At 38.8% G+C, this 25755-nt stretch overlaps 1 protein-coding gene across 1 annotated transcript in view; it reads left to right on the top strand.

Moving 5' to 3' along the window:
• The first annotated feature begins 22126 nt into the window (after positions 1-22126).
• Positions 22127-25755, top strand: part of QPCT (glutaminyl-peptide cyclotransferase) — a 28987-nt gene continuing 25358 nt past the window's right edge. Inside the window, exon 1 of the mRNA XM_043918229.1 lies at positions 22127-22370. Coding sequence (XP_043774164.1) covers positions 22251-22370 — 120 coding nt within the window. The 5' untranslated portion in view covers positions 22127-22250. The remainder of the gene's footprint in view (positions 22371-25755) is intronic.

Raw genomic sequence — 25755 nt, 5'->3', positions numbered from 1 at the left:
AGGGAATAACAACCCATTCCAGTATTCTTGCCTGGAGAATCCCATGGACAGAGGAGACTGGCGGGATATAGTCCATTGGGTCGCAGAGTCAGATACCACTGAGTGACTAACACTGCTACTACTATGATGACTAAGGGGTTAATTTCCAAACTCTATCATCACTTCATACAACTCAATATAAAAAAATGACATGATTGATTGAAAAATGGTCAGAAGACCTGAATAGACATTTTCCCAAAGATGACAGAGAGCACCTGAAAAGATGCTCAACATTGCTAATCATCAGAGAAATGCAAATCAAAACTGGATGGATTCAGTCCCTATCCCTGATCCAGGAAGATCCTACATGCTGTGGAGCAGCTAAGCCCCTGGGCCACAACTATTGAGCCTGTGCTCTGCAACAAGAGAAGCCACTGCAATGAGAAGCCTGCTCACCACAACTAGAGAGGAGGCCCATGTGCTGCAACTAGAGAAAAGCCCGTGCAGCAACAAAGACCCAGCACAGCCAAGAATGAATGAATGAATGAATGAATAAATAAGTAAAATTATTAAAAATCTATGAATTACAAATGTTGCTGAGGATGTGGAGAAAAGGGAACCCTCATTCACTGTTGGTGGGAAGGGAGGTTTCACCAAAAAATGATAAAAATAGAACAACCACATGATCCAGCAACTCCACTCCTGGAGAAAATGAAAATACTAATTTGAGCAGCATTATTTACAGTTGCCAAGATATGGAAGTAAACTAAATGTCCACCAGTAGATGAATGGATAAAGAAGATATGGTGAATATATACAATGGAATATTACTTAGTCACAGGAGGAATGAAATTTTGCCATTTGCAGCAACATGGATGAAACTGGAGGGTATTATGCTTAGTGAATTAAGCCAGACAGAGAAAGGCAAACATGATATGTTATCACTTGTACGTGGAACCAAAAAATGAATGAATGAATATAACAAAACAGAAACTACTGTGTATAAAACAAAATAAACTTATAAGGATGTATTGTATAGCACAGGGAATAGAGCTGATATTTTATAACTTGAAAAGGAGCATAATCTGTTAAATATTGAATCGCTATGTTATACATCTGAAACTAATATTGTAAATCAACTATACTTCAATTTTTTAAATAAAAGGCAGTTTCTCGAAGAGACTCAGGTTCATAACAGGCATAAGGCATCCAAGTGAATGAATGGATAGGTAAAATACGGTATATGCAATTGAATATTTGTCAATCTTAAAAATGAAGGAAATTCTGATACATGTTGCAACATGAACCTTGAGGACATCATTCTAAATGAAATAAGCCAGTGACAAAAAGACATCCTGCTTACATGAGTTACTTAGAGTAGTTAGATTCAGAGAGATAGAAAGTAGAATGGTGATTGCCAAGGGCTAGAGAGAGGGAGAACAGGGAATTATTGTTTAATGGTTTAGTATTTCAGCTTTCCTATTTCTGGAGGTGGATGAGGTGATGGTTGTACAACAATGTGAACGTACTTAATGCCACTGAACTATAAATGGTTGATGGTTAGTTTTCTGTTATGTGTATTTTGCCACAATTAACAATAGAACATGACAATATAAAACAAACTCAGGAATCTATACCAATTATTATGTTAATTAAAATATGTAACATCAAATATGAAGGAAGAGTATAAGAATAAATAAAGCTTTTTAATGCAATACAGTTATTTTATTAATAAAACAGTTTTTCTTAATTTTCTCATTTTGTAACAGACAAATTAATATATATTCATGGATTAATTATATTCATGAACAGGCATTAATATGGAACTGACATTTGAGAACTAATGGTGTTAATTATATTAAAAATGGAAGTGAAGGGAAAGAGAACAATAATTAAAGAAGGTAGCAGGGTCAGGGAAGAAAATTGCCTGTGTTGTTGGCTAAGCTGTACTTTTATGTACTATGATGAGTCACATATTTCTTCATATTTTGGCAGGCACTACTTTGAATAATCATAAGGTATTTGTTTTCAGACATTCAGTATTTTATTGAGAACTTGGTATGCTGCCAGGGCCTTCACTCTTCTAAGGATTATATTATCAAAGTCTTTTACACATAAAAGCATGTGCTAAAAAAAAAAAAAAGCATGTGCTAAAGATGTGTGTATATGTGTATGTGTGTGTGTTCAGTTGCCAAGTCGTGTCTGACTCTTTGAGACCCCATGGACAGCGGCACACCAGGCCTATTGTTTTATACTATAAAACAATAGTATTATGTAAAGCTGCGTAACTTAAAGATAAACATAAAATAATAGCACACAAAGATCCATATAATCAGGCCATTGTCTAGCTGCTATATCCTATTTCCCCTATATTTTCAGTCTCTAAAAATCTTGAATAATAATTTTTACTGTATCCCATGTATATATGGCACGGTCTTGAATGTCATGTATTTTCTGTCTGAGCCATTAGCTTGTTTTCTGATTGACGTTCATTTTCTCTATTCTAAGAATAGAACTGAAAGGAGGGGATAATTTTGCAGGGAGGAGTGGACTGGAAGTTTGGGGTTTGCAGATGTAAACTGTTATATACAGAATGGATAAACAGCAAGGTCCTACTGCATAGCACAGGGAACTATATTCAATATCCTGTGATAAACCATAATGAAAAATAAAATATGTATGCATAACAGAATCACTTTGCTGTACAGCAGAAATTAATGCAACATTGTAAATCAACTATACTTTATTAAAATAAATATTAAAAGAAATAAAGAAAGGGACTGTTTGACTCAGAGGAGAATGAAGATGCACAATATTCCTACGGCCACTTCCTTTGCTTATGAAAATTCCTCCCAGCACACTTTCTCAAATTGCAGCATTGCTTTTTCCTAATTTTAAAAGATATTTAACCCTGGACTATTAGAAGGATTTTCTTAGAGGACTAAACAAATATATTATGAAAGATAATTACTCAGTCTCTTTTGCTTTCTTATAGATTTCTAGATTCAAACTTTAGTCTTCCCCATAATTGATATATGTGATTTTTCTGAGCAAGACCCATGAAAAACAAAGATTTGGCCAGTGACAGAAGGGGATTAGTTTTACTAAAATTATATGCTGAATAATTTAAGCTCCTTTTAAAGGGAAATTTAAGTATACTTGTGGCCTTGTGCTGATTATGAGCTTTGTGGAAACGCTTTTTAAAACATTAAAATTGAAGATGAATGAGTTCGTCTAATTTATTACAGTCTGAACAATGGAGTATATATAAACAGTAGAGTTGAAAGGATTTTTTATGACCACAATCTGCACTGCCTTAGAATGACTAAAACACTCAAAATACTCTGCTAATATTTTCAAATATATAAATAAAGCAAACATCATAACTTCATCCTATTCAGGCAAAAATAAAGAGATATATATAGGAGTATATGTGGTTTAAGGCAGAATTAGAGTTATTCATCCTGCATAAATTTAATCCTAAATTTAGGCAAAAATAAAGATATACATAGAAACATATGAGGTTTAAGGCAAATTTGGGTTATGATGTTATGCTGAACTTTCTACTATTATTATTAATAACTATGTGTGCCATAGTCAACTTTTTTTTTATGACTGCTGCTGTTTTCTGTGAATTTGTGTCATTTTTATTTGCTGTCTTAGCATTTTATTTTTGAATTCCATGGAAAGAGATTTTAGAGCCAGTCTTCCTCTTTCATTTGCGACTATTGGGCTTAACTGAACCTTAAAAACAAGCTTTTTTTTTTTGATATGACTTGAAAATTACTCTTCAAACAATTGTTCTTTCATGAAAAGTCAGAAAGGGCCTAATTAATAATCAATTAATGCTGCTTCAAGATTACAAAATTGAGAGAAAGAATGCTTTAACAGTTAAATCTGATTCTGGTCTGTGATGTTTGATCATTAGAAAAACCTCATGATTTCCTATCATTAAAACATAGATAAGTAGAATGTAATTCCTAAGAAAACCCATAAATGACCCCAAAGGAAGAGACAACCAAGAACTTCAGTCTTGACTTTTGGATTATATTAATTCATATTTTTTTGTGTGTGAAAAATCCACTTTTCCTCCTCCTAATACATATGGTATTAGACATCTGATTAAAGGAGAGAAAGCAATACAAAATGAGTATTCTGCCTAAAACTTGGAAATAAAATCATTTCAAAGGTGTCTGTTTCAGTAAACACTTAGTTCAACATATTAAAAATTAGAATTTACTAGCTGCTTAAATCTTCTTTGAAACTGGAAAAGCCTGTAGGTTAGAATAAAAGCATACTGCCTGCATTAAGTTGGTTTTGCATGCCCCTGGGCAGATTATGTGTGGGCTTCCCTGGGTGACTCAGACTGTAAAGAATCCACCTGCAATGCAGGAGACCTGGGTATGTAAGCTCCCTGCACTTTAATTTTCTTAGCAGTGACTAGGGTAATAATATCTCTTATTGTATGAATTTATAGAATTAAAGGATCTCAAAAAACAAGTTATTGGCACACCTAACTACTTTAATCATATTTTTAACTTACACCATAAAAATTTAGCTAGTAACTTTGAATGAAAACAAATTCTCAAGCTGACAGCTTTTTGTCTTCCATGTATTATCATTAATATATTCCAGAAATTGGTGCGTTTTCACCTATTTGATCCTATAAGGTGCAAAAAAAAAAAAAAAAAAAAGAGTAGAATTCTTTGAATAAAAAGTGAAAATATATACACTATATGTATATATATTCTCTCCATAACAATCAGTTGATTGAACCTTCAACATTGCAGTCAATTTTGATATTGTATACATCAGAGCTGTCCATTCAGTGAGCTATAAAGAGATGAAATTTCTCTTTGGTTCTTCATCTTTGATTCTCTTTCTCTGTCCTCATCTCGTTGAATGGATTAAAATTCCTTACTAGAGATTCATTTCTTTGGATCTTGAAGACTTTTGGTTTTCAGAGCCCAAGGAGAAAAAAACTGGAAAAAAAGAAAAAAAAGCAAGACAAAATTAGCAAAGGAGTGAAAGGAATTTTGTTTGGGTCCAAGATTAGTGCTGGTGAAAGGAATCAGGGTTTGTAGGGAATGTTCTCCTTCCCTGTTAGAAAGGAGCGTGAACTGTTATTCTAAAGGGCTAGAAAGGGAGAGAGCCAGAAAACAAGAGGAAAGGAGATTTTTTTTCCCAACTTTTGTTGCCACCTTGACTTGACCTCTGATCTGGTGAAAGCAGTTGGGAAGATTTACAGGAAATCTGGATTCCTGAGATTTCCAGGGAACAGCAAAAGTCTGACTCTGTACTGCGGAAGCAAACATTTTAATTTTTTACTCCATTATTGAAAGCAGTGGTGGACAGATTTGGGCAGGGCTATAATACAGGTCTCTTTATATTCTCTGTGGTTTTTGCTAATGTATTTCTCAGAGTGTGTGATTAATAGAGTGATTCTCAGCCCTGCTAGAATTACCCTGATGTCCGTACCACACATAGGCTTATCATATTAGAACCTCTAGGGGTGATAGGTACCCAGGCAACTTCATTTTTAAAAAAAAAAAGCTTTTTAGATAATTCACATATGCAGTTAAAGTTAAAACCATTGGCTTGATGTTTTATTTCTTCTGGGTAAAATAGCCTTAACACATGAATTATCAAATATTTTACTCTGTTACAATAGTAGCAGTTATTGAGGGCCTCTAGTAGCTTTTGCTTATGTGGATTACTTCTATTAATATTTATTATATTTAAAATTAAAACAGACATTTTATACATATTTAATTATGGACTTATTTTAAAACAAAAGCATTACAAGTCAACACATTTTTATGAAAAAATTGTTATGCTTTCTAAAACAGAAAGGGTTTCATGAGAAGACTGGCATTTTTTAATGCTTAAAAAATGTTATTGACTTATTAGAAAGCAACTGGTTTTGTTTATGCATTCAACCTTCTCTGACGTGTTATTTTGGGTTGAAGTACATGAAAAAAGTGCAACCTCCATAGACACATGGTAGGAAAAGGAAGGAGTGTTTTAATCGCCTCTTTAGATAATTACGGGTCATCTTTTTTGTTATTAAAACAAAACATGGCAAATAATAATAATGTCATTAAGGTTAGCTGTAATGCAGAATCTGAAACCATGTAAACATTTTTATTCCATTACGTTAAAATCCATGTCTTATGTTTGTCTTATATTTTGGCTGGGACCTTTTCTCTGTGATTGGGCATGGAGTGTTTGGAAAATATTAGTTCACTGAGTTATACCAATATTACAAATGTTGAACATTTCATTATAAAGTATTTTAAAAACCACATTTGTTAAAATAACTGACTTTGTCAGAAAAGTTGTTATATATCAGGAAACTCTCTCAAACTTATGGTAGCAGATACAAGTTTTCCAAAGTCATGTCCTACTCTTGCGACCCCATGGATTGTAGTCTGCCAGGTTCCTCTGTCCGTGGGATTTTCCAGGCAAGAACACTGGAGTGGGTTGCTATTTCCTTCTCCAGGGGATCCTCCCGGCCCAGGAATCGAACCTGGGTCTCCTGCATTGCAGGCAGGTTCTTTACTGACTGAGTTATGAGGGAAGCCCAGTTTTCAATTGAAAGATGCAGGTTTATCACTGACAATAAATACTGTCAGTTATTGTCGTTGAAGGCGTAGGCACACTTTATTATTTTCAAACAAATGTTTGCCAAGTCTGAATAATCAGGGTATCAGTCAATTATTATTTAAAGTAAAAGTAGGATTTTATGAAGAAAGCAGGTAGCTCATCTCACATCTCAAACAAACAACTGTATATGTGCTTTTCCTTGAGATAACATTTGTCCTTCAGCATGTAGCAGAGTACTTTCTTTGTACCTCCCTTTTTCTCAGGCAGACTATAAAAAGATTCATAATCTCAACTTCTGCTTCCAGTCAAGATGGAGTGACAAACTAGAGTCTAGATTCTATCTTCAAATATATATCAAACAATGATGTTCAAATATTGGAAAACAGACATCACAGGAGAGTCATAAAAGAAGGAAAACAAATGAGATGAACTGGATGCTTCCCCCAGCTTTCTGTCTTGAGAGATTTCCCAGTTTGAAAGAATCCAAATGGAGCCAGGTGGTATCTATGAGACGAACAGACAGAGTTGAGAACATGGGAAGGTTGAGTGGATGGCTAAAATTTGCATAGTTGCATAGTACAGAATTTGCATAGTACAGAATTTGCATAGAAAGAGGGAGCTTCAAGGTGAGAGCACTTCAGGAAACAGTAAAGATTTCCCCTCAAGTCTTCAACTGAGTACAGATCAGCACATTCAAGTGAGAAAACTACTCTAGGGTGGAGGGTGGGGGAAAGATCTGCTGGAAAGAAGCAGGCATAAGAAGCCCTAAAGAACAGATAAGTTTAGGAATATTTTGTGTTTTTAGCAGTTAGAGTGGAAAAACCTTAAAATACAAAATGCAAATATAGAATATCCAGAGAGCTTTGCTTCAATACAGTGTGAAATTATACCTGGATCACATGCAGCTCTGCTCCACTCTAAGAAAACTGAAGAGCAGGCCTCCAGAAGACCAATCTATTTCCAACTCAATTGTGTCTCAGAACAAAGATGAAGAACATATAAAGGATGCAAATATGCCCAGCATCCTCCCAAAAGTAAAAGTCACATCTGGTATCTAATAAAAATATTGCCAGGCATGCAAAGAAATAGGAGCCCATAATAAGGAGAAAAACCAATCAATAGAAACAGATATAGAGATGACATAGATGAAAAATTGGCAGACAAGGATATTAAAACAGTTGTCATAACTATATCCTATATGTTCAAGACAGTAGAAGAGAGGTTGAGGACATTAGGGAGAGACATGGATGGGATGAAAATCTAAATCAAACATCCAAGAAAGAAAAAGCAATGTCTGGGAAGAAGAGTACATTGAATGGAATTAACAACAGTTAACAACAAAGATTAGCCACCACAAAAGAAAATATTAGTGAACTTGAAGATACAGTAATTGAAACAATACAAATGAAATAGAGAAAAAAACAGGAAAAATAAACAAAGCACTGGGTGAACTGCTGGGAAACTTCACAGAATTTAATATGTGTATAACTGGAATGCCCAAAGAAGGATGGGGCATAAAACACTTGAAGAAATATTGGCTAAAAGTTTTCCAAATTTGATGAAAGCTTAAAACCCACTGATCCAAGGACTTCTATGAACCCCAGCATAAGAACAGAAAGAAAATTCCACCAAGGCTTACTAAAATTAAATTGTTTAAAAACTAGGATAAAGAGAAAATCTTTAAGACAGAGGCACATTACATGTAGGGGAACAAAGATTAGGATGACAGCCAATTTCTAATCAAAAACAAAGCAAGCAAGAAGACATTGGAACGACAGTCTTTAGAGTATAGGAAGAAAAAACCTGTCAGCACAGAATTCCATACTGAGAAAAAATATCTTTCAAAAACAAAGGCAAAATAAAAAGTTTATTTTCAAAATACAGAAATCATTACCATACCTGCACTACAAGAAATGTTGAAGGACATAGTTTATGCAAAAGGAAAATGATACCAGATGAACATATGCATCTACACAAAGGAAGGAAATGGTAAATAGTAAATGAAAAAGAATCTAAAATGTCCTTTATTTTAACAATCTCTTTGAAAGAGAAGTGTTTAATGCAAAGATAATAATAATGTATGATGCGGTTAATAGCATATTTAGAAGTAAAATATCTGACAATAGACTAAGAAGGGAAATAGAAGTACACTATTTTAACATTCTTGTACTATACATTAAGTGACATAATAGTTCTTGATGGTATATAGTGATACGTTAAAGATATATACTGTAAATACTAAAACAATCACAAAAACAAAACAATGGTAAAGCTGACAAACTACCAAAGGACATAAGGTAGAATAATAAACAACAATAAATTAATCCAAGATAAATGAGAAAAAGTGGTAAAAACAAAGAACAGATGGAACAAATGGAAAACAAGTGGCATACATTTAAACTTGGTCATATCAATAATCACATTAAGTATAAAAAGTCCAAATACTCCATATAAAAGCTAGAGAATTTCCAACTAGATAAAAAAGCAAGACCTAACTATATGTTACCTACAAGAAACCTACTTTACTTGTAAAGAAGAAAATAGTTTAAAAATAGAAAGGATGGAAAAAGATATAACATGCTAATGCTAATCAAAAGAAAGTTGGAATGGCTATATTAATAATAGGGGAAAATAGATTTCAGAGCAAAGAATTATTACCAAATAAAAATGGGTCATTTCACACTGATGAAGGGGTCAGTCTGGCAAAAGGACATTGCAATCCTAAACATTTATGCACTTAATAAGAAAACTTAGAAATATATGATATAAAAATTAATAGAACTGAAAGAAGTAGGCAAATCTACAATTATACTCAGAGATTTCAACACCTCTGTCTTCATAATATATGGAACAAGTAGACAGAAAATCAGTTATTATATAGAAGATTTGGAGAACATTATCAACTACCTTGACCTAATTGATATTTACAGAACACTGTACCTAATAAATGAGGAATACACATTCTTTTCATGTCAGAAGGAAGATAGATCATATTTACCAAGATAGATCATATTTTGAGCTATAAAACAATTCTCAAAAATTTTTAAAGAATTCATACATACCAAGTTCACTCTCTGGCCATGATGAAATTAAATTTCAAACCAGTAACAAATAGATACAAGGGAGATCATCAACTATTTGGAAACTAAATAATATATTCTAAATAACCCATAGATAAAGATGGAATTGTTCATTTCCTTGATTGTCATGATGGTTTTATGGGTGTAAACATATGTTACAACTCATCAGATTGTATGCCTTAAATGCACAGTTTAACGTATTTTAATTCTATTTCAATAAAGTTGTTAAAAAAACTACACACACACTTGATCAAAGGTTGAGATTTAGCAATAACCACAATTTTTATTGCTTTGTCAATGATACTCTTAAACAAGACTGGATATTTTTCCTTTCTTTGGTCTTTCTCTCTCTCTTTTTTTTTTCTTTTTTTTTTGTTACTGTGCAGGGCAGTGAAAAATGCGATGACTAAAAGTAAGTGGCTTTTTTTTTTAATAGTACAATTTTGTGATCTGTCTTGGTAAGTGCTAAGGTGCCAGAAGTTTTAGCCACTATTGCTTTAGCAACATCAGTACAAATTTAATATAGTAAAAAGTAAACCTTGTTTTTGTATTATTGTAAAAATTGATTTGACCTTGCAGACATTCCCCAAAAGGGTGTTGGGGAATCCTAAGGGATCCATGGATCACATTTTGAGAACTGCTGTGGTTTTTTTTTTTTTTTCCCCATTTATTTTTATTAGTTGGAGGCTAATTACTTTACAATATTGTAGTGGTTTTCGCCATACATTGACATGAATCAGCCATGGATTTGCATGTATTCCCCATCCGGATCCCCCTTCCCACCTCCCTCTCCACCCAATCCCTCTGGGTCTTCCCAGTGCACCAGCCCCAAGCACTTGTCTCATGCATCCAATCTGGGCTGGTGATCAGTTTCACCCTAGATAATATACATGTTTCGATGCTATTCTTGTGAAACATCCCACCCTCGCCTTCTCCCACAGAGTCCAAAAGTCTGTTCTGTACATCTGTGTCTCTTTTTCTGTTTTGCATATAGGGTTATCATTACCGTATTTCTAAATTCCGTATATATGCGTTAGTATACTGTATTGGTCTTTATCTTTCTGGCTTACTTCACTCTGTATAATGGGCTCCAGTTTCATCCATCTCATTAGAAATGATTCAAATGAATTCTTTTCATGGCTGAGTAATATTCCATGGTGTATATGTACCACAGCTTCCTTATCCATTCGTCTGCTGATGGGCATCTAGGTTGCTTCCATGTCCTGGCTATTATAAACAGTGCTGCGATGAACATTGGGGTGCACGTGTCTCTTTCAGATCTGGTTTCCTCAGTGTGTATGACCAGAAGTGGGATTGCTGGGTCATATGGCAGTTCTATTCCCAGTTTTTTAAGAAATCTCCACACTGTTCTCCATAGTGGCTGTACTAGTTTGCATTCCCACCAACAGTGTAAGAGGGTTCCCTTTTCTCCACACCCTCTCCAGCATTTATTGCTTGTAGACTTTTGGATAGCAGCCATCCTGACTGGCGTGTAATGGTACCTCATTGTGGTTTTGATTTGCATTTCTCTGATAATGAGTGATGTTGAGCATCTTTTCATGTGTTTGTTAGCCATCTGTATGTCTTCTTTGGAGAAATGTCTGTTTAGTTCTTTGGCCCATTTTTTGATTGGGTCATTTATTTTTCTGGAATTGAGCTGCAGGAGTTGCTTGTATATTTTTGAGATTAATCCTTTGTCTGTTTCTTCATTTGCTATTATTTTCTCCCAATCTGAGGGCTGCCTTTTCACCTTACTTATCGTTTCCTTTGTTGTGCAAAAGCTTTTAAGTTTCATTAGGTCCCATTTGTTTATTTTTGCTTTTATTTCCAATATTCTGGGAGGTGGGTCATAGAGGATCCTGCTGTGATTCATGTCGGAGAGTGTTTTGCCTATGTTCTCTAGGAGTTTTATAGTTTCTGGTCTTACATTTAGATCTTTAATCCATTTTGAGTTTATTTTTGTGTATGGTGTTAGAAAGTGTTCTAGTTTCATTCTTTTACAAGTGGTTGACCAGTTTTCCCAGCACCACTTGTAAAAGAGGTTGTCTTTTTTCCATTGTATATCCTTGCCTCCTTTGTTGAAGATAAGGTGTCCATAGGTTCGTGGATTTATCTCAGGGCTTTCTATTCTGTTCCATTGATCTATATTTCTGTCTTTGTGCCAGTACCATACTGTCTTGATGACTGTGGCTTTGTAGTATAGTCTGAAGTCAGGCAGGTTGATTCCTCCAGTTCCATTCTTCTTTCTCAAGATTACTTTGGCTATTCGAGGTTTTTTGTATTTCCATACAAATGGTGAAATTATTTGTTCTAGTTCTGTGAAAAATACCGTTGGTAGCTTGATAGGGAGTGCATTGAATCTATAGATTGCTTTGGGTAGAATAGCCATTTTGACAATATTGATTCTTCCAATCATGAACACGGTATGTTTCTCCATCTGTTTGTGTCCTCTTTGATTTCTTTCATCAGTGTTTTATAGTTTTCTATGTATAGGTCTTTTGTTTCTTTAGGTAGATATACTCCTAAGTATTTTATTCTTTTTGTTGCAATGGTGAATGGTATTGTTTCCTTAATTTCTCTTTCTGTTTTCTCATTGTTAGTGTATAGGAATGCAAGGGATTTCTGTGTGTTAATTTTATATCTTGCAACTTCACTATATTCATTGATTAGCTCTAGTAATTTTCTGGAAGAGTCTTTAGGGTTTTCTATGTAGAGGATCATGTCATCTGCAAACAGCGAGAGTTTCACTTCTTCTTTTCCTATCTGGATTCCTTTTACTTCTTTTTCTGCTCTGATTGCTGTGGCCAAAACTTCCAAAACTATGTTGAATAGTACTGGTGAGAGTGGGCACCCTTGTCTTGTTCCTGATTTTAGGGGAAATGCTTTCAATTTTTCACCATTGAGGGTAATGCTTGCTGTGGGTTTGTCATATATAGCTTTTATTATGTTGAGGTATGTTCCTTCTATGCCTGCTTTCTGGAGAGTTTTAATCATAAATGAGCATTGAATTTTGTCAAAGGTTTCTCTGCATCTATTGAGATAATCATATGGTTTTTATCTTTCAATTTGTTAATGTGATGTATTACATTGATTGATTTGCAGATATTAAAGAATCCTTGCATTCCTGGGATAAAGCCCACTTGGTCATGGTGTATGATTTTTTTAATATGTTGTTGGATTCTGTTTGCTAGAATTTTGTTAAGGATTTTTGCATCTATGTTCATCAGTGATATTGGCCTGTAGTTTTCTTTTTTTATGGCATCTTTGTCTGGTTTTGGAATTAGGGTGATGGTGGCCTCATAGAATGAGTTTTGAAGTTTACCCTCTTCTGCAATTTTCTGGAAGAGTTTGAGTAAGATAGGTGTTAGCTCTTCTCTAAATTTTTGGTAGAATTCAGCTGTGAAGCCATCTGTTCCTGGGCTTTTGTTTGCTGGAAGATTTCTGATTACAGTTTCGATTTCCTTGCTTGTGATGGCTCTGTTAAGATCTTCTATTTCTTCCTGGTTCAGTTTTGGAAAGGTATGCTTTTCTAAGAATTTGTCCATTTCTTCCAAGTTGTCCATTTTATTGGCATAGAGCTGCTGGTAGTAGTCTCTTACGATCCTTTGTATTTCAGTGTTGTCTGTTGTGATCTCTCCATTTTCATTTCTAATTTTGTTAATTTGGTTCTTCTCTCTTTGTTTCTTAATGAGTCTTGCTAATGATTTGTCAATTTTGTTTATTTTTTTCAAAAAACCAGCTTTTAGCTTTGTTGATTTTTGCTATGGTCTCTTTAGTTTCTTTTGCATTTATTTCTGCCCTAATTTTTAAGATTTCTTTCCTTCTACTAACCCTGGGGTTCTTCATTTCTTCGTTCTCTAATTGCTTTAGGTGTAGAGTTAGGTTATTTATTTGGCTTTTTTCTTGTTTCTTGATGTAAGCCTGTAATGCTATGAACCTTCCCCTTAGCACTGCTTTTACAGTGTCCCATAGGTTTTGGGTTGTTGTGTTTTCATTTTCATTCATTTCTATGCATATTTTGATTTCTTTTTTGATTTCTTCTATGATTTGTTGGTTATTCAGAAGCGTGTTATTTAGCCTCCATATGTTTGAAGTTTTAACATTTTTTTCCCTGTATTTGAGATCTAAACTTACTGCACTGTGGTCAGAAAAGATGACTGGAATGATTTCAATTTTTTTGAATTTTCCAAGATGAGATTTATGGCCCAGGATGTGATCTATTCTGGAGAAGGTTCCGTGTGCACTTGAGAAAAAGGTGAAGTTGATTGTTTTGGGGTGAAATGTCCTATAGATATCAATTAGGTCTAGCTGGTCCATTGTGTCATTTAAGGTTTGTGTTTCCTTGTTAATTTTCTGTTTAGTTGATCTATCCATAGTTGTGAGTAGGGTATTAAAGTCTCCCACTATTATTGTGTTACTATTAATTTCCTCCTTCATACTCGTTAGTGTTTGCCGTACATATTGCAGTGCTCCTATGTTGGGTGCATATATATTTATAATTGTTATATCTTCTTCTTGGATTGATCCTTTGATCATTATGTAGCGTCCTTCTTTGTCTCTTTTCACATACTTTATTTCAAAGTCTATTTTATCTGATATGAGCATTGCGACTCCTGCTTTCTTTAGGTCTCCATTTGTGTGAAATATTTTTTTCCAGTCCTTCACTTTTAGTCTGTATGTGTCTCTTGTTTTGAGGTGGGTCTCTTGTAGACAGCATATATAGGGGTCTTGTTTTTGTATCCATTCAGCCAATGTTTGTCTTTTGGTTGGGGCATTCAACCCATTTACATTTAAGGTAATTATTGATAGGTGTGGTCCCGTTGCCATTTACTTTGTTGTTTTGGGTTCACGTTTATACAACCTTTCTGCATTTCCTGTCTAGAGAAGATCCTTTAGCATTTGTTGAAGAGCTGGTTTGGTGGTGCTGAATTCTCTCAGCTTTTGCTTGTCTGTAAAGCTTTTGAATTCTCCTTCATATCTGAATGAGATCCTTGCTGGGTACAGTAATCTAGGTTGTAGGTTATTCTCTTTCATTACTTTCAGTATGTCCTGCCATTCCCTTCTGGCCTGGAGGGTTTCTATTGATAGATCAGCTGTTATCCTTATGGGAATCCCTTTGTGTGTTATTTGTTGTTTCTCCCTTGCTGCTTTTAGTATTTGTTCTTTGTGTTTGATCTTTGTTAATTTGATTAATATGTGTCTTAGGGGTGTTTCACCTTGGGTTTATCCTGTTTGGGACTCTCTGGGTTTCTTGGACTTGGGTGGCTATTTCCTTCCCCATTTTAGGGAAGTTTTCAGCTATTATCTCCTCGAGTATTTTCTCATGGCTTTTCTTTTTGTCTTCTTCTGGGACTCCTATGATTCGAATGTTGGGGCGTTTCACATTGTCCCAGAGGTCCCTGAGGTTGTCCTCATTTCTTTTGATCCTTTTTTCTTTTTTCCTCTCTGCTTCATTTATTTCCACCATTTTATCTTCTACCTCACTTATCCTATCTTCTGTCTCCGTTATTCTACTCTTGGTTCCCTCCAGAGTGTTTTTGATCTCATTTATTGCATTATTCATTTTTAATTTACTTTTTTTAAATTTCTTCTAGGTCTTTATTAAACATTTCTTGCATCTTCTCAATCTTTGTCTCCAGGCTATTTATCTGTAACTCCATTTTGTTTTCAAGATTTTGGATCATTTTTATTATCATTATTCTAAATTCTTTTTCAGGTAGATTCCCTATCTCCTTCTCTTTTGTTTGACTTGGTGGGCATTTTTCATGTTCCTTTACCTGTTGGGTATTTCTCTGCCTTTTCATCTTGTTTAGATTGCTGTGTCTGGAGTGGGCTTTCTGTATTCTGGAGGTCTGTGGTTCCTTTTTATTGTGGAGGTTTTACCCAGTGGGTGGGGTTGGACGATTGGCTTGTCAAGGTTTCCTGGTTAGGGAAGCTTGTGTCAGTGTTCTGGTGCGTGGAACTTGATTTCTTCTCTCTGGAGTGCAATGGAGTGCCCAGTAATGAGTTTTGAGATGGGTCTATGTGTTAGGTGTGACCTTGGGCAGCCTGTATGTTGACGTTCAGGGCTATGTTCCTGCGTTGCTTGAGAATTTGCGTGGTGTGTCCTGCTGTAAAACTTATTGGCTCTTGGGTGGTGGTTGGTTTCAGTGTAGGTATGGAGGCTTTTGGACGATCTCTTATTACTTAAAGTTCCATGTAGTCAGGAGTTTTCAGGTATTCTCAGGTTTTGGGCTTAAGTCTCCTGCCTCTGGATTTCAGTTTTATTCTTCCAGTAGTCTCAAGACTTCTCCAACTATACAGCACTGATAATAAAACTTCTAGGTTAATGGCGAAAAGATTCTCCCCCGTGAGGGACACCCAGAGAGGTTAACAGAGTTACATGAAGAAGAGGAGAGGGAGGAGGGAGATAGAGATGAGCAGGAGGAGAAAAGAGGGGACTCAAGAGGAGAGAGACAGATCTATGCAGTTGTCTGTTCCCAGAGTGTTCTCCGTAGCCCAGACACCCACAAAGATTCACAGAATTGGATTGGGAAGAGAAGTGGAAAGGAGGAAATAGAGGTGTTCTGAGGTAGAAAACGGAGAGCCAAGATTGGGAGAGAGTAATCAATACACTCCTGAATAAAAATGGGAACTGAATATTGGATTCTTAAATGTCCACAATTTATATCATATACTGAAAAACAAAGATTAAAAATCTAGAGTAGAGGTTAGACTCTTAAAAATACAATATTAAAAAAAAATAAAATAAAATAAAATAAAAAAAATACAATATTAAAAACAAAAACCAAAACACACACACACACAAATTTTAGAAATATATGTGAAGTTTGGTTAAAAATAGGGCTTCTCTTTTTTTTTTTTTGTAAGGTTATAGTGTAATGAAAATGAAAATTAAGGAGTAGTAGAGGAGTAATAGAGGACTTTAAAAGGAAATAAGAGAAAAAGAAAAATAGAAAATAGAAGAGAAAAAGAAGAAAAAAAAAGAAAAAAAATTTTTTCCTAATTAAAAACATCGTAAAAATCTATGAAAATGAAAGTTAAGGAGTAATGGGGGAGTAATAGGGAATTTTAAAAGAAAATAAAAGAGAAAAAATAAAAAAGAAAAAAGAAAAAAAAATTTTTTTAACTTAAAAAAAAAAAAAAAGTAAAAATGTATCTAGGAATTTCTCTGGAGCTGTTGCGGTCAGTGTGGGTTCGGTTCAGTTTCAGTTAGCTCCTCGTTCTAGCTTACACTTCTCGATATCTATAGGCCCCTTCCGGCGTAGTCAGTGTTACCTACAGGGATTTTAATCTGTTGCACTGGTCCCATCTGGAGCGGTTCCCTTTGTTTATTTGGCTTCTGTTTGCTCGTCTCTTCAGTGCCTAATTTCCGCCCTAACACAGGCGGGCGGAGGTGGTCACTTATTCAGGTTGCTAGTTCCGTGGCGCTGCGGGGAGGGGCTGGCGCTGCTTTCCCCGTCTACGCTGCTCAGGCTCCCGGCTGTTCTATATGGAGCGTGCCGTGCGCTGTGCGCGGTTCCAGCCCTCGGGTGTTCCACAAAGGCGCGGAACAAAAAGCTGCGCCTGCTTTTTGTGCCTTCCCCGTCCGAGCGGCTCAGGCAGCCAGGAGCTTGATGGGCGCACTCTCCCCAGGTGCGGCGCTCCTTCTCCCCTCCGCAGTCCCAGTCTCAGTTTCCGCCGGCGCCAGTCGGGTGCGTGCGCCCTCTGCCCTCCGCGTCCCCAGCCCCAGTCCCCGCCCGCGCCAGTCGGGTGCCTGCGCCCTGTGTCTCTCCGCGACCCTCCCGGCGGATGTCGACCATCCAGAATCTCAGGAGGTCTTTGATTAGAAACTGGAGGCCTGTTTGCAGTGCGGTAGGGGATGCGGTCCTTGGGGCCGAGCCTGCCCCTTTCCCCTCCCCCCTGCCTCCAGCCTCTGGCAGGGCTGGTCCAAAGTCTGCGAGCTCTTCTCTGGACTTGCTCGGTCCCTTTGTTCCGCGAACGGCCGGCAGTGTGTTCAGGCCGGTTAATTATCTCTCTCTTGCTATCCCACAGTTTAAGTTGGTAACTCACAAAAGCTCCCTCTGATTGCTCTCAGGGCCTTCGGCCAGGTCCTTACCCTAAGCAATGCCACCCGCTCCTCTCCGTTCTGCCCCCACTTGCTGGTGGTGGATGCAGGCATCTGGGGTACTTTTCTGCTGGGAGTTGCTTTTAGGCACGTAATCTGTGGGTTTTATTTATTGTTCCCCTCCCAGTCAGGTTGCCCTCCGAGATTCAAAAACTTCCCCCAGACCCGCCAGTGCGAGGGTTTCCTGGTGTTTGGAAACTTCCTCTATTAAGACTCCCTTCCCTGGACAGGATCTCCGTCCTTAGCTCTTTTCTCTCTCTTTTTATCTTTTATATCTTGTCCTACCTCCTTTTGAAGACAATGGGTTGCTTTTCTGGGCGCCTGATGACCTCAGCTACCGATCAGAAGTTGTTTTGTGAAGTTTGCTCTGCCTTCAATTATTCTTTTGATGAATTTGTAGGAGAGAAAGTGGTCTCCCCGTCCTATTCCTCCACCATCTTGCCCGGGTTATCTTCTATAGAAAGAGTTTGAAGACAGAAAAAGTTGTAGTAGGGAAAAAAATAACAGATAGAAGAGCTTTTGGAAAGTTTCCAGAATGAAAGAGGAGAGAAGAGAAGAATAAATGAAGAAAAGGGAAAGATGGATATTTAGGATATGTTGTTGTTCAGTTGCCAGGTCATGTCTGACACTTTGCAATTCCATGGACTGCAGCATGCCAGACTTCCCTGTCCTTCACTATCTCCTGGAGTTTGCTCGAACTCATGTCCATTGAGTTGGTGGTGCCATCCAACCATCTCATCCTCTGTCGTCCCCTTCTATTCCTGCCTTTAATCTTTCCCAGCATCAGGGTCTTTTCAAATGAACTGGCTCTTCGAATCAGCTGGCCAAAGTATTGAGGTTTCAGCTTCAGCCATGTCCTTCCAATGAATATTCAGGACTGATTTCCTTTAGGATTGACTGGTTTGATCTCCTTGCTGTCCAAGGGACTCTCAAGAGTCTTCTCCAACACCTCAGTTTGAAATCATCAATTCTTCAGCACTCAGCCTTCTTTTATGGTTCAAGTCTCACATTCATACATGGCTACTGGAAAAACCATCTTTGACTAGACGGACCTTTGTTGACAAAGTGATGTCTCTGCTTTTTAATATGCTGTCTAGATTTGTTACAGCTTTTCTTCCAAGGAGCAAACGTCTTTCAATTTCATGGCTGCAGTCACCATCTGCAATGATTTTGGAACCCAAGTAAATAAAATCTGTCACTATTTCCATTCCCCTCCACCCCATCTATTTGCCATGAAGTGATGAGACTGGTGAAAGTGAAAGTGAAAGAGGAGAGTGAAAAAGTTGATGAAAGTGAAAGAGGAGAGTGAAAAAGTTGGCTTAAAGCTCAACATTCAGGAAACTAAGATCATGGCATCTGGTCCCATCACTTCATGGCAAATAGATGGGGAAACAGTGGAAACAGTAACAGACCTTATTTTTCTGGGCTCCAAAATCACTGCAGATGATGAATGCAGCCATGAAATGAAAAAATGCTTGCTCATTGGAATAAAAGCTATGACCAACCTAGACAGCATATTAAAAAGCAGAGACATCACTTTGCCAACAAAGGTCCATTTAGTCAAGGTTATGGTTTTTCCAGTGGTCATGTATGGATGTGAGAGTTGGACTACAAAGAAAGCTGAGAGCCAAAGAATTGATGCTTTTGAACTGTGGTGTTGGAGAAGACTCTTGAGAGTCCTTGGACTGCAAGGAGATCCAACCAGTTCATCCTAAAGGATATGGGTCCTGAATATTCATTGGAAGGACTGATGCTGAAGCTTTAACTCCAATACTTTGGTCACCTGATTCGCAGAACTGACTTCTTGGAAAAGACCCTGATGCTGGGAAAGATTGAAGGCAGGAGGAGAAGGGGACCACAGAGGACAAGATGGTTGGATGGCATCACTGACTCAATTGACATGAGTTTGAGTAAACTCTGGGAGTTGGTGATGGACAGGGAGGCCTGGCATGCTGCAGTTCATGGGGTTGCAAAGAGTCGGGTACAAATGAATGACTGAACTGATGACCTGAACTGAACTGATGGGTCTGGATGCCATGATATTCGTTTTTTGAATGGTGAGTTTTAAACTAGCTTTATCGCTTTCCTCTTTCACTGTCATCAAGAGGCTCTTTAATTCTTCTTCACTTTCTGACATTAGGGTGGTATCATCTGCATATCAAGAAAAGATAAAAATAAAGAAGGAAGAGACATAAATAGAGTTGTGCTGGATTTGCTGCTTCTCAAAAAATCTCACATGTGTAAAAGAACAATTTACTAAAATCAGTTTCACTTACTATGCCAAATGTTTTAGGAGTACAGGTATATCATAAGGATACATGAGTAGTGAATACAGAGATGTACTGTTCACATTCCCTTTATCGAAAGACTCTGCTCCAGTTGCTGGCATGTTCCTGGCAGACAGCCTCTAACTGTCAGCTCCTTTGGCTGCAGAGAACTGCTTCTTGTAGGAAGTCACTCCACAGAGGTGAGGTTATAAAGCTTCAGCCGTTCTGGGTCACGGTGGGACAACTCTTCACTATGGGTGAAGCTGTGGAGGACGGGGCCACTCCCCTGCTGACTCTTGCCTCCACCCAGTCAAGTTCCGCCCTCTCCCTCCCACAGGGATTTGTCCTATGGGCACTCCCTAATACATCCTGAATGCCTAGCTCTGTCTCTGTCTACTTCCTGTAGATCCCAAACTGGAACAGCATCTTACTGACTTAAATATAACCAAAATTGGAGAAGACCTGAGAACCCTAGGCAATGGAAACTAATCATCAAAATTATGTGTTAACCTTTTAACACAAGCATTTATTTTGAAGTGCTTATACTCAGCATATTATCTTTTTTGTTTTCATATTTCCACCTCCCCTTTCTTGAAGAAATCTTATTATGGAAAAATAAAAAGGTAGCAAGGTAAGAAAAACAATTATGCTGTTTCTTACCCAGACACTCAGGAAACCCACAATTTCAAGGTTGGCCTAAGCAGCAAAAGAGGAGATGTGAATATATACCAATAGAAAGTTCTGAGGTTGTCTGATGATCAGAAGTGTTTGATTTTGTTTGCGCCTGAAGATTTGCATGGTTACTCAAAACTCTCAGACATGAACAGGATTAGTCATTTTGATCAGGAAAGTGGGTATTCATTCCCTTCCTGTCTTCTGACCTGGCTCCAGAGGAGGGCATACGGAGTATTCCCAGGTCAGTTCTCTCCCTTTTCAAACTCACTCTTATAGCCAAGTCTAAGACAGAGTGGGTGAGCCTTCTGGCTGTCCACTGCCTTCAGACCTTTGCCCTCCGGGAAATAGGTCTGTTTAAGTGTCCTAGTTTTAATTCTTTTTCTGGGATCTATATGTTACTAGGAGATGACTCATGGCAGCCCACACCCTGATCCTCAGTTTGGAAGAAAGACAGGGTGGTGAAGTAACTGTCCTGACAACTTAGACTAGAAACGTCTCAACTGCCTAAAATTGAGATACCGTTTTTGTTTCTAGGATTACCTGGATAACAGTGATTTTTGATGTTACAAAGTAAAGACAATTATATTTAGCTTTTCCTTTGGGGGTATGGATTAGAGGAGTTGGCCCCTGTGAACATTTTAGGTCTCATTTATTTCAGACAATTACTTCAACCATACTTCTCAGCTTGGGAGTATGATAGTCTGTCTCCTGTAAGGTACAGTAACTATTTGTGAGAAAAAAAGAAAAAAGATAGATGGGCTGTTATAAAGGAAATATTCTGAAGGTTCCATTCAGGCTTTGTCCCCTCATCTGTTAAATGGGATTAATACCTACCTAACTTGGTTATGAAGATTCAATAAGGAAACATCAGAAAAGCACCTAGAACAGTGGCTAGTAAAGAAGTGAAGTCGCTCAGTCGTGTCTGACTCTTTGAGACCCCATGGACTGTAGCCTACCGGGCTCCTCCGTCCATGGGATTTTCCAGGCAAGAGTACTGGAGTGGGTTGCCATTTCCTTCTTCAGAGGATCTTCCTGACCCAGGGAGCGAACCCAGGTCTCCCGCATTTGTAGACAGACGCATTACCGTCTGAGCCACCAGGGAAGCCCTTTGGCCAGTGTAGAAATATTCTGTAAATAGCGATCCCAGTCCATCCCTTCTAAATGAGCGGTGGGAAAACAATTCTTAACCTCACAGGGTCTCCCTCCCCTGTCCATTCCCCGTCACAGCAGTGGAGATCGTAAAGATGCTTCTTCCATGTCTCTTCTCTCCTAGACAAGGAAGTGACAGTGTGTCCCCGTGGATTCGGAAGCTCGTGCCTCCTAGGACAGCCCAGTCCCCGGGTTGCTAAGGTGGGGGTGGTGGGTGGAGAGCTGCGGCTTTGGCCTGCGCAGAGCGGCGGGGAGGCGACCCGGAGACGATGGGGAGGCGGGCGCAGTCGACCCAAGGGTGGAGAAGGAGGAAGGCGAAGGACGCGCGTTCCCGGGCTCGTGACCGCCGGCAGCTCCAGGAACCCGCACCCAGACAGCCCAGGAGAGATGGCAGGCGGCAGGGACCCGCGCGTCGTGGACATCCTCCACCTGCTGCTGCTGGTGGCCGCCCTACCCCTGGCAGTCCGGGGGGTCCGTCGGGGCGCGGTAGACTGGACCCAGGAGAAGGTGAGGGGCTGCTGCTGCGCGATTGTATCTGGGCGGCTCTTGCGCGTGCGGGGACTCAGTCCCGCGACCCCCACCTGGGCAGGATGGGAAGCGGGGCAGAGCCGAGGTCCCCCAACCCTGCGCCCAGAGGAGTCGGGGCTCTGCGTGCTCGCCAGTGTGCCTCGCTGGCCGCCGGGAGGCTTTGGAGATGCCTCGGGAGCTGGGTGATGTCACCAGGCTCCGCTCGGCTGCGGTCTGAGGCTGGTACTGATAGGCACACGAAGTGTGACTTGCCTGCGGTGGCGGAGCGGGGAGGTGAGGACGCAGCACCGCGCATCCGTCCGCTCGGGACACGCCGGGGCTGCGTCTCGGCGCTCCAGGCCGCCTAGGTGCGGGGCGTGCCTGGGGGTGTGCCACCGCTCGCTCGCCGCGCCGGCCGCCGTATCCCGGGACGCCCTCCCGGTGTTGAAGTTTCCAGGAACGGATGTGTGTTCCTGTCTGTTTTAGATTTTTAAGCGGATCAGCGCCGAAAGGAGGAGATTACTTGGAGACCCACTTGACTTTAAAATGTATTTTTTTTCGTTAAAAGATAGTAAAAGACAATTGTTAAAGAAATGTATAAAATGGTAGGTGGAGATTTCATGTAAGGAACTTAGGATAAAAGGGATTTGCAAGTTCCCTCTGTGTGAAGTAAATAGGTTCACAGTTACTTTCTTTTCTTGTGTAACAGTTTTGAATTCCTAAAATTGCTAGGGACTTAAGCAAAGTTTATTGATATTGGAGTAAAATGGTATACTTTCAAAGATACTAAGAAAAGCAGTAAAGTAAAGGGATATGACCTTTGATAGCGCTGTTGAACAGGTGTCTTAAAAGCTTGTGGTCTGCCAGTACTGACTTAGAGGGCTCAGGGCGAATGCACAGGCCCGCTCCGGCTTACCTGTGGATCCTGGCCTGCCACAAGCTATGGATATCAATAGCCCACTTCAGCTCTCTGGGTGATACTTATAGCTTCACCATTCAAACACCACAAGGGTGCTCCACTTACATAAGGACATCACTAGCCACAGGGAACCCGGGGAGGATGAGGGTGGTGGACTCACAAATACATTATAAGAAAAGCTTCCCATGAGAATTCAATAGGACTAATGTCCATTGATGAACACAGGGTTACAGACTTCCATCTTCTTCCTGCCAGAAATTGGGAAGGGGCATTAACTACCAGAATGTGGAGCCACACCAAATGTGTCTTTATGATCCGTGGAAATGGATGGGAATAAGTGAGGTGGGGACAGAAGGAGCTGTTCTGAGGGATCATTTACAGGCAAGAGGTATTTGTGGGTGTGAGAAGGTGCTGGATTTTTTCAGTGTTTTAAATTAATGAGACTCTAGCTTTTGAGAAATGTCTTTTAAAGCCCAAATTTCTTTTATATTTAAGAAGCTACTAATCGCTGTTCTATTTGTTTCCTTTCAAGAGGGGCAAGCAAATGATGCAAATGACAAAGTCAGCCACAACAATGCCTGATTTCTGGTCCCCGCCCCCTTACTCTTTGAGGCTTTAATAAGGTCTACCAGGTGTCAAGTACAATTTGCACCCTGGGAAATGAATTAATCCACACTAAAATTCATGCCTTCCTGCTCTGCATGACATTTGGCTATTTTAATCATGTGGGGTGTGCCCTTGGCACACTGGTCTGCCAAAAGGTGAGGTGTGGTAAAGGAAGCATTGATTTTGAAATCCATTTTCTTTGCTTTGAAATAAAGATGTGTCTTTTCCAGTGGGATCTAATATGTAAAAACAGTTCAACCCTAGTTTATAGTTGTGTTTAGAAGACTGTGATTTGTTTGAAACCTGTAAACAGTTTTTTCATGGAAGTCGTATTATAAGTTATTTGATTCACAGGTGGTCTCACTGGTATATATTTAGGGGCATTGGCATCTGGGTATCAGGATTCTATATATAAGCATCTGACTTGAACCTCGCAGTGCCCTCATAGTGAGAAGGATATATTCATCCGCAATTTACAGGTGAGGAACCTTGACCACCATTACAGCGGCAAAATGAAGAGTCCTCGTCTCTCCTTAATTCAACCATGCCTTTATTATTGGATGTTTAGGTGGTTTCCAAACTTTCTTTATCATAAAGCTGGGACCCAATGTATTTTACTTGATAGATTTTTCCTTTGTTATTAACAAAAGCAAAAAAGAAAAAATTAAGTCATATCAAGGATGGAGGAACCTTGTACAGGAGAGTTGGCTTCACCTAGGAGTCCTTCTCTAGGATTGTTCTGGAGGAGAATTACTGCTCTCACCAGCATTTCACGTTTTTCTGCTTCTAGAACCACATATATTCTAAAACCCCATTAGGTTCCCCTCTTCTGTGTTTCTAAAATTCTTGGCCATCTACCCCTCTGCCCATCATGATTCTTGTGGATCATAAAGCAGCAATGGAGACTCCATTGGCAGGGGCAGGGGGCCAGTGGTAGTCTGCATGTTGGTGGTAGAAGGAGAAAGAAAATGTGCTGTTTTTGAACTTCTCACATCTGACCGGTAAGTATTATGACATTCATTATGCAGATACGGGAGCTTTCCATAGTCATAGCTAGCAAGTGAGGATCTGGGATTTGGCCCTAAATTGTTGTTTTTAAAACCTGCACTACTTTGCTTTTAGATAGAGGGCTGCTAGCATTAAAGAAGACAGGACTTTAATTATATTCACTTCTCAACTGTTCCACAACTTCATTTGTCATATCAGTGGCATCTGACCCAGAGGGAGTTCTGTAAATGCTGTCTGGGTTGAATTTGGAGTAGACACAGGTGTTAATCTGAGCACTGTCTGGGAGATGCTCATATTGGATGGAAACTAGAATTGATTTGGCTGTGCTTCTGTAATATTCTCCCTTTAATTCAATGGTGTGGGACCTCAAATCTATCTGCAAGCCGGGCCAGTTCTACAAATTATGTAATTAAAACCCTCTTTGGCTGGGCACTGTGTGATTAGTCCAGATGACATGCTAAAGGAGATCTGGTTCACACTTTTTCAGCTGAAAGACTCTTGTCACCCAAAGCAAACTTATTGTCCTTTCTGCCTGGATGGAAAGGCAAGGCAGGGGCTGTAATAGAGACTCATTCCTCTGAGAATGCCCATACCAATGGAAAATTTTCTATGTGCCTTTTAACTGAAATAAATCTAGAGTGGTTTGGGGTTGACATTTAACATTGAGCTCAACACAGTTTTACCTCATTCATTTACTGTCCTTGTGCCCAATTTGCACTTTCTTTCCAGGTTTCCTCTCTTACTGCTTCCTCTCAGCTGCACATAGATTTTTATATTTATTGAGTTCTGAGAGTCAGCCTCCATAAAAATCAAACAAATGCTGTTTAGGTTGGAAAAATCAAATGGTTCTCC

The sequence above is a fragment of the Cervus elaphus genome, chromosome 11, assembly GCF_910594005.1.
Source record: "Cervus elaphus chromosome 11, mCerEla1.1, whole genome shotgun sequence".
Taxonomy (NCBI): Eukaryota; Metazoa; Chordata; class Mammalia; order Artiodactyla; family Cervidae; genus Cervus; species Cervus elaphus.
Note: the sequence above shows the minus strand (reverse complement) of the source record. Positions and strands in the feature narration are given on the sequence as shown.